This window comes from Lupinus angustifolius, chromosome LG01 (genome assembly GCF_001865875.1).
Source record: "Lupinus angustifolius cultivar Tanjil chromosome LG01, LupAngTanjil_v1.0, whole genome shotgun sequence".
Classification (NCBI taxonomy): domain Eukaryota; kingdom Viridiplantae; phylum Streptophyta; class Magnoliopsida; order Fabales; family Fabaceae; genus Lupinus; species Lupinus angustifolius.
The window spans coordinates 18,683,177-18,697,711 of NC_032009.1; the positions used below are offsets into that span (position 1 = coordinate 18,683,177).

Consider the following 14,535-nt stretch of genomic DNA (forward strand, 5'->3'; position numbering starts at 1 on the left):
AACTATAATAACAGTGAACCCAAGCTAATATTTCAACAAATCTCCTAAATGTAACTTTCAACCATTAAAAAAACTGAAACCTAATAAACATAATTTATATAAAAAAAACTTTGAAAAGCAAGTCATTTTAAATTGCCTGATGCATGAAGACCTATGTTACTCTCATCAATTGTTTTAAGATGAGTGCAGTGTGACTCCGAATCATAATAATGTGATGACATTGGGCTGCAACGTAACCATATTGGACCGTATTTGAACTATATCAAGCTGCATTAGACCGCATTAGGCAGTAACAAATTCAAAAATATTTTTTAAATCATAACATAAGTCACATTGCAAAAACTGCAATCTGCATTACAATGAGCAAACCGTTAAGATAATTGCGACCACAATCTAAAACGCTGCTCTCATCCAATTACATTTTTCATATTCTGTGATAAAAAATAAAAATTAACAAGCTCCATCTATAGTCAAAGTTTATCAACACAAGCAATAGTACTTATACTGGCATCAAAACTGGAACCAAATAAATAATTTTTAAGAAAAAAAGTGATTTTGCATCCAAATTCTTGAAATGGGTAATTGTTATGAAAATACATGATGGGTAAGAATGAATATGAAAAAAGGTGATAACTTTAGCAATGATGATGCATAAATGATGGTAATTTATGAAGCATAGATATACTGATACTTGTGTCGGATACGATATGTATGTATTAAAAACATAAATTATGATAAAATTATAAGTGTAAATTAAAATATTCAAAGTAAAAAACATAATAGAAATTTAAAATCATTACCCTCCTTAACAAATCTATTTTATCTTATTTTAATGAAAACGAATTTATCTTAAACCCTAAACCTTAAATCCTCCATAACAAATGTATTTTATCATATTTTAATGAAAACAAATATCTCTTATTCTGTTTTATTGAAAACGAATCAATATATCCTATACTTTACTGAAAACAAATCCATATATTTTATATTTTATTGAAAACGAATCGGATACGTGTCTTAATATTTATTTTTTTTATTTTTAGATACTTATCCTTCGCGAATCTAAACGTATCCGTATCAGGCATCAACACTTGAAGGTGTTTGATAAATCCGTGATTCAGAGATGGTAATAATAATATGCTATCTTGATAGTTGAGGTGAGTAAGTAGAAAATGGGGTTATGGAAAAGAGAAAGAGAATGTTAAGGTTAGAATTGAAATGAAAGAAAGATTGTAAATTTATAGAGAAGAAGGAGCGATGGGAAATGGGAAAGACACAACAACAAAAGGGTTTTGGAGTGGTTTTATTACTAGTTTAAGAATGATGAGTAAGTTTTTTAATACTTATTCTTTATTATATATAGCCATCAATTTTGGATAAATATAATGATTTAAATTTATCTATTAATTCAAACCATTAAATTTTCTTATAATTAATAGTTGTGATATAGATTAAATTTAGGGAATGAAGTATCTCCTTACATAAGGAGATAAGTTATCTCCTCCTACCAGTGAAATCATGACATGTGTCATGTTTCACCATTTTCTATAAAAATATTTTTAAAAATAATCAAAATAGCACACATGTCACATTTTTATTGGTTAGAGGAGATAAATTATCTCCTTATATAAGGAGATACATTATTCTCTTAAATTTATTAGAGTATGTAGATCTCTCCTCTTAGTTTAAAAAGAGATTTCTTTTTTCTTTTCATTTTTTAACATCTTTCACTTTTTTTAAGGAAAGATAATCACATGTTTTTGTTTAATTTATGTGCTATAGTATAAATTAATGAGAAAATTGTATACTTGATTTTGGGCAAGTGTGATAAAAAGTTAGAATTATTAAAAGATATGTAAAATTAATTAGCTGAAAGTCAACACTTGTTTATTAAAACAAATAATATAATATAATATATAATAAATTTAAAAATGTTATTCAATATTAATTATATTTTTACTTTCTCTAGGGACAATTTTGTCATTTTATACACAATATTATTTCTCTCTTTTCTTTTTCTATTTAACCAAACAAATGAGAGAGAAGAAAACAACCACTTCTCTTATATTTCTCTTCTTTTTCTATCATACCAAACAATATTAAATTCTATCTTAATTCTCACATATTTTATTCTCTCACTAATCTTTTATTTGGCTGGACAAAAGGTGACAAAAGAAAGATGATGTTATATTTTAAATGACAAAAATATATTTAGATAAAGAAAAGAGAGAAAAAAATGTTGTCTTATTATTAATTAAAAATAAAAGTAATTTTAAAATTTAAAGAACACAAAAAATAACAAGAGAAAGACGATGTTAATCTTTAAATGATGTGGCATGCAATGACAACTTCTAAGATAATAGATTTGTATCATTTTCTCTCTTTATACCCAAACAAGAGAAATCAACTTTTTTCTTCAATATCATCTTTTCCTTTATTATGAATTTGCATCTTCTGTTTGGAAAGGTTTTTATACATGGCTTCAACTGTCTATTACAATTCCAAAAAATTTAATTGAAATGTTGAATATGCATGAAAACATTAGAACTAAAGGTTTAAATTTACAGAGGATGTTGTGGTTTGTTGATGTGTGATCTATTTGGATTATGAAGAATGACTTGATTTTCAAAGAGAAGGCGGTGAGTTATGTGAATATATTGGACTTGACCCAAGCTAGATCTTGACGTGGTTTTTGTCAAAAAATGCTCATACTCATCTAGTTTTTGCTAATTGGTGTAATAACTCAGTAGTTTGTATTTTTTATCTTCTTAACGGATCCTACTTTTGATCTTTTTATTATATTGGGTTAGCACTCTTATACTGATTTTAATGCATTTTGCTTACCAAAAAAATAGATTTGCAACAACAAAAAACAACATTATTTGAATAATTGAAATAAAATGTAATAAAACTCTTACATATAATTTAAACTTAAAAGGATTTTGCCATTTCCATCTAATATCATAAGTCCTAACTTGACAAATGAGGTAGTGATCAATTATCAATTAATTAATAATTTCTTACAAGGCAAGGTCCAAATATGATGATAAACATGATCAAAAGTAACTAATGTCACCCTTAGTTTATTTCCAATACATATATTTTTCGATTACACTTTCATATACTCTAACTTATTTCTTTTGATTATAATATATATATATATATATATATATATATATATATATATATACACCACACATCACACATTATTAATTGATAATCAATAAAATAAATTTTTGATGTATAGAAAGAATGAAGAAAAAAATGAATTTCTGAAGTATTGGTGTGGCAATTGTTCTGCCACTAATATGTAGAAAAGTCCCATAACTCCAGTGTGTCCTCTATTATTGTTGCTACTGTAGTTTGATACAAGAGTTAAAGTTTCACCATCAAATATCTTTATTGAACCTGGTTTAGGATAACATGTTGACATTCCTACAATGTATCCTTCTTCATTTCCTGCTTCTCTTCCATTTCCATATCTTGCTATTGAAGAACATATAACCCTTCCATCCTGAAATAATCATGCTCAAAATATTAGTCGAGGTCTCGAAAACTTCCAAAATATTAATATTTCAGACAATTGCAAACATATATATAGTCATTGCAATTGCAATAGTGATACAATTTCGACGACTCCCAAAACCTTAATATATTTTGGTCATGGACCCAGATTTAATTACACCACAACATTTAAGATTATTAAAAAAGAAGTATTAATAATGTAATAAAAAATGAGCTTTAAAAGTCAGCAAGAAATACCCTCCATGCCTACCAAACTATAGATGTGACCAATAAAAGAAAATGATGCAATTACTAATAAATTGCCATTAATAAGTCATCAATTTTTTAGGAGTCGTGGTGTGGTTTGATGATAAAGAGGGTGGTCATAAGGAATATAGTGTAGAAGGTTGTGGGTTCGAGTCTCACCATCTCCAAAAAATAGGAGTTATAAGGTGGTTTGATAGTAGGGTGAAGGAGATTGAGGGTGGAGTCTCATCCACAATAAAATACTAACAACTCTGTCATCTAACCACCTTATAACCTCCTGCACTCCATTCTTTACGACCACCCTCTTCACCATCAGACCACCTTATGACTCCCCAAATATAATCTATATTGATTGAGTAAATAAGCAAATATTTGAGAATGATTGTAACTGTTAAACATAACCTGTCCATAAAGAGTTGAACCAATTCCACCTGAATGTTGATGAGCAACACCATAGATTACATATCCACCATTTTGAAAAGGAACACTTGTTCTATTCACAATAATACAATCATTTTCATCTTTATTGCTTGTGCTGCAAGCTTCAACTTCATATTCAATCTGTAACAAACAAATCTTAATTAATTATTCACTTGCACAAAGTAACCAACTATAGTATAATGTTTTGAAATAAAATTGATATTATTGAAACAATCTACATAGATAAATTCACATACCTGGCAATTATGAATTGGGTTTATTCCTTTTGAATCATGTGATATTTGCAAAGTATCAGTCACATCAAATATATAAATCTTAACAGGCACTATAAAACTATCCCAATCAACCCATTTTATAGTATATCTTAGGTATATGCTTCTTTTTCTGCCCTTAAAACCTTCCTTCAATCTACACTGAGTTAAATCATAACAACAATTCAAACCTCCTTTATAATCTGGACTCAAAGGTTCACCATTTTCATCTGTTGTAACATTATATAGGTTACACCTACACTCAGTGCAACCCTTCTTATCTTCTACACCACGTGTATCAATTGCATGAATATTTGCTAGCCATTTCTCTTCATACCCTTCTGGAATTTCTTTAGGGTTTCCTATTTCTATACCAAAAGGGTCTTGAATATATGTAGATGTTCCTCTTGTTTCAGAACCAAGTCCAAAATATTGTCCAAGAACATCACCTTGACATAAACCACTGTTTCTAACAACATTTTGTGATGAGTTTTTATGAATATAGTATCTTGCAACAACCCAATGGTGTAGATAAGTTTCATAAAGAGGTACTGAAATTCCAGATTCATCAACTACTTCAGCATCAAAACTCTTTATTGCAATGTGGCCTCTTGGAAAATCAAGATCATAGTAAAATTTATTGGAAACTGATCCAGGTTCAAGTTCAATCTTAGGGGATAGAAAAACAGCTGATTTTATATTATTTTCAGTACATGAGCATGGTGTTGCTAACACTAACACTAGTATTGCCAATGAAAATATTAGATCTTGAAATACAAAACACATTTTGATCTGCATGTAAAAAAGAAACAGAAAATCATTATTATTAATTAACTATTACTAATTAAGTAAGGATATTAATAAATAGCAATTGGATGAATATATATATATATAAATAAATGTATATATAAAAATGAGAAGAGGTAGATATAAAATGTTGATGTAAAAATGAGAAGAATTACTTAAGAAAATGAAGCATGGTGGCATACCTTAATAGAGAGACACAAGGTACTTGGATTTTGAGGAGAGTATGATACTTAGACAATATAATAATATGATTATAAAATAAGATTTATTTATAGATAGATAAAGTGTAAAGAGGTGCCTTCTCAAATTGGATGTCATAAATATCATTAAGGCACAATGGTGATTACCTGTCCCAACTTGATGTCTCTAATCTTGTCTCACCCATTTATATACAAACATTTTGATTTAATGAATTATTTCTATAAAATTAAATTAAATTGAAGTATTATTTTTATTTGTTGGCAAATACTGATTGACTTGACATACTTCAATAGACGATCCCAATTCCATTAAGGCATTCATACTTTGAGAAAAATGTGATTTTTCTTTTCATTGGTTACATGGTTTGCACGTAGAAAGAAAACCGACTAAAATATTGAAATAGTGTTATTAAAAATATGTTTTAGATAATATTATTCCAAAAATTCGCTTTTTGTGTTTTTAGTTCACAAGTTATGTGAGCTCATCACGTGTTTTAATAATCAAATCATTTCTTTTTAATTTTACTTCAAAATTCGTAATGGGTCATCATATCTTTTTCTTATGGTGATGTTGAATTATATTTTTATTAAGGGATAATTTAACTTTTATCTTTTTTAATAAAATAAATACTTTTTTACAAGTAAAAACATTTTTGGGTATTTTAGAGACTAAAATCTACAAATATGAACAATTGAATATGATAAATGGACTAAATCGTTATATATCAATTAATAAACATAATTGTTGCTTTTATGAATTTAGTTTTGCCTCTAAAGTACAAGCAACATATTAGAGGAGGAGGAAGAGCCACATGCAAATTATAAAGTGCTTTATTAAAAAGAACTATTAATATCTTTTAGCTGGTTGCTTATAAAAAGAAGTATCAAAATTTTCAAGATGCAAATTATAATGCCTTATGACATAATAAGAAAAATAATTTCTTTCAATTTTTTTAAATGTTAAATGTCAAATTATTCATTCAAAAATATACGTGCCACTAAAATTGTTTTCATAAGAATATTTATCACCACTTGAAAAAAAATTGCTGTAATAATTTGTAAAAAAAGAATATTATATTGGTAAATCATGGCCTCAAGGTACAATTTAGCTATTTTGTTTGGTTGTCAAATATAATTTATGAGGGACATTTAAAAGAAAAACTCAAATGCAAGTACAAGTTTCCTTAAAAAGAAAAACTAAACCAAACTCCTCTTCATAGGATACCACTTTCTTAGTATACATTGCCGTGCTAATATTTCTAAATGTTACATCAATTTAATTTCACCCTTTTCAAAAATAATTGTTTATTTATAGAATAAAATTTTGTTTTAAAATACTTGTCCACTTTTTTTTTCGGCAAAAGAAAAGATTTTATTAAGAGAGGAAATAATTACAAGAGAGAAAGAAGCCGAAGAAAGAAAAAACTAAAAGTCATTACAACATAAGACAAAAAATGAAGTTTGTTATTCGGTCCGAAAAAGAGAACTGTATTATCCATTTAAACATACATATTGTCTAAAACTACAGTAAGGCCAACTTCTTTAGTTTTTGTAAATTGAAATATTGATTCAAAAACCAGTATTAATTTAGCCTTTGAAAATATCATTATTTGATTTTCTCTTTGTATTCTATAGATACCCCTTATGCTTTTATTATTTTCATAAGAATAATATTTACTTTTTCCTACACAATAACAAATATCATCCTCATATTTTCATTTAGATCTCACAATATTTAGCTTAAACAATAAGTTAAAGACAAAATATAAGAATGGCATAAAGTAGTATAAATATAGTGAGGTGCTCAAAATGTATGGTTACTATATATATATATATATATATATAGTAATATTTGCAAGTTTTTTAATAGAAAATTATTAAATTTTAATGGAACAAATTCAATGAAGTTGATTTTGGAACTGCATGGGATGTAGATTTGATCTAATTGTGTACCTAATCAATAACTCAACAAAACTTGGAACACAAATTAAATTGATTAACTTTGACATCAAAATCATCTTCACTTATTTAATTATTATTGACTATTTAAAAATAATAATACAAATGAATAATAGATGATATATTGATTGTATATAAATCTCTATACTCACAGTGTATATATATTACATTCTTATTCTATTTGGATATGATGCTAGAAAAATATGTTAATTTCATGCATAAATCTGAGTACAAGCTCTTGAAATCTTATTACATGAGTACTGATTTTATGTTATAGTGCAAAGTGTAAATGCAATCAATGTGTAATAATCTACATTAGAAAATATAAACTTTTAACTTTGTATGATAGATATTTTAAGTGTACGTCCACACAACACTTAGATATATGCATATGTGTTAAAATGTAGTAAGTGACATGGAAAATGAAGCTTCTTGATGAATCAAAAAGTGTATAAAAGAAAGTTCAAAGAAGCTTAAAGAAAGAAGAATGAGAAACATAGATTGATATTAAATGATTGAATTCTCATTACAAAATTGAATGAATTGAGTTGATTGAATAAGAAATGAGCTAATATGGCTTATTTATACAATAGAAAAGAAGAAAAGAAAGGTTGTAAAACAAGTAATTAACGGAAACTTAACTTGCTAATTCCTACCTTTCTAACTAACTGTCATCTTCCAAAATAACCTATCATATATCTTTAATAATAGTTCTCATTCAACTAACATTTTCATAATATTACAAATATGATACATTACTTCATTCAACATTACAAATTATCACCAATACATGGAATCAAATGAATCTATGACAATATTCTAACTAATTTCTATTCATCATAATATATAGATAACAAGCATATAATTATCGGCACAATGATAAGGTTATTATAATAACAGTACTAGATAAAATTGTGTATATCTATTATTGGGCTACCCTTTTATAATATATAGAACACAATCCACTTCTAATAAATTGTCATTACTTACCTATCTATTAAATTGTATACATAATCCACTTATAATACATTACTAATGAACTATCAATAAAATATATTTTTCATATCATGAAAAAATGAAGAACTAATGGAATCTCTGAACTGATTCTGTGGCAGCTTTTCAGCTACTAAGAGGTAGAAAAGACCCATTACTCCAGTGTGCCCTAAATTGCTACTATAGTTAGATTCTAAGGTTAAAGTTTCAGCATCAAATATCTTTACAGAACCTAGTTTAGGATAACAAGTAGACATTCCTACAATGTAATCTGACTCATTTCCTGCTTCTGTTCCATTTCCATAACTTGGAATTGAAGAACATATAACCCTTCCATCCTGAAATAATCATGCACAAAATTTTGAGAGTAAGAAACATTGAAGTCTATTATTTAACATCTTGTAAATAATATTGATATAAGGACCAAAGACTATGATTAAAAGTTTAATATCTATGTATTGTAGGTGTAAAAATTTATATATAGTCAATTTATCATGCATGATTCATTTGTATTATTTTTTTCGAAGAGTTTATGATGATCAAATACGAAGGGTGGATGATATACTGACTATATACAAACTTCTTCTAGAATGTTTACATTTTTTTATCTATGATTAATCAAAAGTAAAAGAAAGTTTGATAGTAAAATAAAAGCTGAGGTTTATAAGTCACCTAGCTAGACATCCTTCTTAATAATCAAATTCAAGATGTACATAAAAGAAGGAAAATCGTGATGAACAAGTGTTTTAAATTGCGGTTGCGGTTATTGCGATTCCGGTTATTGCGACCGTTGCGATGCGGATTGTGGCAATTACGGTGTGAATTATTTTATGAGAAAAAACATATTTTTGACATCGATGCGGTCTGATGCGGTTCCGTTGTGACCCGATGCAGTCCAAATGCGGTTGCATTGCGGCCTATTGCGGTCGCATCACTGTGAATCGGGATCTCATCGCAACCACAATATTGCGGACACATCGCGTGATGCCGTCCGCAATTTGATACACTGTGATCAAATTAAAGTTGGATATAGTTTTACATTTTCATTTTAGAAACATACTCACTCTAGAGGAGCCTTACTCTCCAAGTTTAGTTTTTATTTAAAGTCATGACATTACAAATTAGAATAAATACTCATTTCAGTTCTCGTATTTTTTAACCTTACTAGTTTGATAATTCAAAAATTGAAAACCCTACAATGATACCATAAATTTCAAATGTAGGTCATATTAGTCATATTATGGTCAAATTAGTCTCTACCAGATATTATAAAACATGCTAAAAATGACTAATTTGACATATTTTTAAAACTCTTGGGGACCACTTTGGATTTTTTAATTTTTAAATGACTAAACTAATCAAGTCAAAAAACATGAATAACTAAAATGAATAATCACTCTCAAAACTATTATCCAAATCATTAACAATTATTGTATTCATATCAAAATATAAAGAAACAATGAATTACTATAAGTCTCTAACTATAGAAAAATCACCTCTCCATATAGAGTTGATCCAATTCCACCTGAATGCTGATGAGAAACACCATAGATGACATATCCACCAGATTTCATAGGAATCCTTGTCCTCTTCACATGAATACAACCATTACCATTCATATGATTTGTGCTGCAAGATTCAACATCATATTCAACCTGTAACATAAGAATCTATGTTGCTCACTCATATGTTACAACAAAATAAAGGACTTATAATAAGTTTTTTGAATTAACTAGAATATGATACAATCTACATGATTCTTAACAAATTCAATTACCTTGCAATCATGATTTAGATTCAGTCCAAAAGTATCAGTCACATCAAGTATATAAATCTTAACAGGCACTATAAAATTGTTCTTCCATTCAACCCATTTTATAGTGTATCTTAGGTATATGCTTCTTTTTATGCCCTTAAAACCTTCCCTTAACTTGCACTGAGTATAATCATAGCAACAATACAAACCTCCCTTATAACCTGGCATCAAAGGCTCACCATATTCATTCTTTGTAACATTATAAAGATCACACAAACACTCAGTACAACCCTTCTTATCTTTGGCGCCACGAGTATCGATTGCATGAACATTTACCATCCATTTCTCTTCATAACCATCTGAAATTTCTTTAGGGTTACCTATTTCTATTCCAAAAGGGTCTGGAATATATGTATCAGTTCCTCTTGTTTCAGAACCAAGTCCAAAATATTGTCCAAGTTTATCACTTTGACATATACCACTATTTCTCAACAAAACAATACATTTTTGTGTCACATTTTTCTGTTGATGGTATCTTAAAACAACCCAATGATGAAGATAAGTTTCATGGAGAGGTAAAGGGTTTCCACCTTCATCAACTACTTCAGCATTGAAACTTTTCAGTGCAACATGGCCTCTTGGAAAATCAATATCATAGTAATATTTATTTGCAACTGATCCAGGTTCAAGTTCAATCTTAGGGGATAGAAAAACAGCTGATTTTACATTATTTTCAATCTTACCAAAAGCACCATAATTTGGTGTGAATAACACCACCAATAGTAGAAGTTTTGTTAATGAAAGTAACAAATCTTGAGATGCAAAACACATCTTTATCTGCCATAAAAATATTTATTAGTAATGGATTAATTACTAATTGAAGAAATATTTAACAAATGTGTATGGTAAAGAATGCACAATCTTAATTATAAAGTTCATATGACAGTGTAACAAAATTGTGACTGTTATATTACAGTTCTGAACTTTTCTGGATTTCCACTACTAGATTGCTATCAAAAATTCACAATCATATTTTTCTACTACTAAAACTTGTTAAACACAACATAATCATAAGTGAAACTATAACACAATTATAGTCCATCCAACAAAGCCTTTAAGGAATTCAATGAACTTTGTCTATGAAAAGCTCAGCTACTATAAACTAGCCAAACAAAATTTGAATGACAATATTAAAAAGGCAAAGAGGAGATACGGTGTTCTTGAGTTTATTCAAGTGTGAAGTCTCACATTGGATATGAGGGATGTGAGTAAGAGTTTATAAGTTAAAGATTTGGTATCTCATTTATGTCTCTTCACTCTTCACACATACCGCTAACAATGAGACTCCTCGATAGTTGGAGGCTCCCCGGTCGCGGTCTGGTCTAATAATATTAGTTTAGAACTTCAGGCTCTGAAGAGGGTAGTCTAAAATCTATAATTAGAACCTACAACTTTCGGGATCCAAGTCACAAGGTAGCAACCTTACTGTTATGTCGACCATCAAAATTATGATACAAATCTAAAGCAAAAAAGAGTATGAAGCAATAGAGAGTAAGAAAGTACCTACTGCTATTACTATGAAGCTAAATATGTTATAGAAAGTACCTTAGAGAAATCAATGAAACTTAGATATATTGTGTACTTCATCATCAGTGGAGATTTATTTTCTTTTATAGACAAAAAAAATGGAAAGATGTAGCTCCTCAAATGTTGATTAAGCCTTTCACACTTGAGAAAATGTGAATTATTCTCTTTGGAATTATGCATGATTTGTCAGTTCTTATGAGCTAGGATAGGTACCTTATGTTATGCCTCATGTGGCTTATGATAGAGGCCAACATATCAGCAAGTTCGAGTGTATAATGCTCTCACCTAGTAACCGTAAGAGATTATGTAGTTTTATTTTTATAAGCATATAGATTGTTTTTAGTATTCTTACTCTTAGATTTTTAAGTCATTAAATAATCAATGAGGTTTTCATAATGCTCAAAGCCATGATATCCAACCCTTTTATGCATGGTTATAAAAATCGTACCATTTCTACTAGTTTAATCAGTTAATTGATCTTTTAAATTAGTACGATATAATAATTATATAAGACATGCAATTAAACCAGTGACATAATATTGTAGAGTCAAAATTGGTTTGCAAATTTTATCATTTTCAAAATGATAGATTAAATATCCAAACCTTAAATATGATAGTTGTTTGTAAGAACCCACTAAATTTAAGTGTTTGATTGGTAGGAGGTATTAATCAAGTAAAGTAAGACACTGCTAGATCTACAATATTTGAGGAGAACCCGTCAAAACATAGGCCTTCACCTTTGGTTGAATTTACGGGTGAAAACGAGCTGAACCGAGTTGAATCAGAGTTCAGCTTGATAGGGATTTGTTTAGCTTGAAACTCGGCTCGAGTTCGATACGAATTATTCTTTTAGCTCGAGTTCGACTCGGTTAAAGCTTGCGAACTGTTCGGCTCGGTTCAAATTGGTTCATTAACTCAAATAATTAATTCATTTTAAAGAAATATTGTTTATATATAAATATACATTGTTTATATATATATATATATATATATGATAATATATATATATATCGAGTTATCTCATGAACCTAACGAGTCAAACTGTATACAACTCAAGTTTAGCTCATTTATTTAACGAGCTCAAATTCAACTCATTTGGTTCATGAACCAAGTTTAACAAATTGAGTTTCAAACGAATACTGTGTTAGTTCAGTTTATTGTCAGCCCTAGTTGAATTGTATCTATCGCCACAACAATATAAACAATTATTCTTTTTGGCAATAAACAATTATATTTACGAAAAAGGTAAATTTTAAAAAAATTATTGAGATTATTAACCATTTATCATTAAAAAATTGAATTATCCTTTCTCTTTACATGAGCTTACATTTTTTTTTAAATATAATTGCATCTCTTACATTTTTTATTATATATGTTACTGCTTAGGTCACATGTCTCATTGTCATTTGGTTATAAGATGAAATACATTAGGGTAGATAAAAAAAATGTATATATATATTAACTGTGTAAGAGTTTTTTAAGTTGTTATTGCATTGTCCACTATTCATATTTTATCATTATTGTTAATTAAATAAAAGTAATACTCATGAAATATCGATGATATATTGATTGTATATAAATCTTTATATTGTCAGTGTATATATTACATCAATCATGGTATACCTCTTAGGCATGATTTAAATACTTGTACTTGTTAAACTACTCACTCATTATCATTTGGTTTTGAGATAAAACATTCACATAATATTAGAGTCAAATCCAACTTTTCCTCACAAATGAATATAGAAAATATTTAGAGATAAAGGATTTGTTAATGAACATGAATTATGGTAGAGTATCATCATGCCATTTGATTCATGTGATCAACCTTACCAGACAAACTAAAGTTTCATTGTTGTTGTATACTTATTAAATAAATAAATTTAGAATAATATATTTAGTTTGAAATGTGTGGAAAAAACACTTTTATATAGTAAATTCATTAATTTTGGAGAAGGGTGTAATGATCTCATAAGTGTGAAAATAGATTCTCACCAATGACATCATATTTAAGAGACTCAATCATATAAGACCTCTAATCATAATTTCTAGCCCTAAAAGAAAAAGGTTGATTGTGTTTATAGGAGGGCAAAAAGGAGAGGAAAATAGGATGAGGTATTATTGGGAAGATTAATAAGAAATGTTTTAGTTTAATTTAGGTAGATTATCACTTTGTCCCTAGTTAAGTAGGTTTGAAAGTGTTGAAGTTTTATTTGGTCCTACATCCTTGTTCCTTCCCTTAATTGAAGAAATGGAAGAAAGTGTCTTTTAAAGGAGTGGAAAGGCATGTCATAAGCAAGGACAAAACAACAAGATGCATGTGAATTTGACTCAAGTTGATCTTAGTGAGAGTGAGATATAATAAATTGACAAAAATATGCTCACAATTATATATATATATATATATATATATATATATAATGATATATGCACTAATTATATATATATATAATGATATATACACGGACAATGTAAGACTTTTGTATACTGTTATTACATTGTCTACCATTCATATTTAATTATTATTGACTTTTAAATATAAATAATAAAAATGAACTATGAAGGGATGATATATTAACTATATATAAATTTTTATAGATATTAAACTCATATTATAGAGTATAAATATAGATATATAATAGTTATTTAGCCACAAATTAATTATTCAAACCCACATTTGAAATGACCCTTCACTATGGGAAGAAGAGAAGATTAAGGATTTTGGTTTTAGTTACTATGTATGTGCAACTACTGTATGTGATATTGACCT

General features: G+C 28.1%; 2 protein-coding genes across 2 annotated transcripts; both read right to left on the reverse strand.

Annotated features, from left to right (window-relative positions):
* Nucleotides 3,193–5,256, reverse strand: LOC109350895. The gene is made up of 3 exons (XM_019592209.1): nt 4,449–5,256; nt 4,174–4,332; nt 3,193–3,514 (listed from the first exon to the last, which is right to left on the reverse strand). Exons 1-3 carry the CDS (start codon nt 5,247–5,249, stop codon nt 3,221–3,223), a joined length of 1,254 nt encoding a protein of 417 aa, XP_019447754.1. The 5' UTR covers nt 5,250–5,256; the 3' UTR covers nt 3,193–3,220.
* On the reverse strand, nt 8,473–11,009 carry LOC109350916. Its single transcript, XM_019592228.1, has 3 exons — nt 10,200–11,009; nt 9,919–10,077; nt 8,473–8,760 (listed from the first exon to the last, which is right to left on the reverse strand). Exons 1-3 carry the CDS (start codon nt 11,007–11,009, stop codon nt 8,473–8,475), a joined length of 1,257 nt encoding a protein of 418 aa, XP_019447773.1.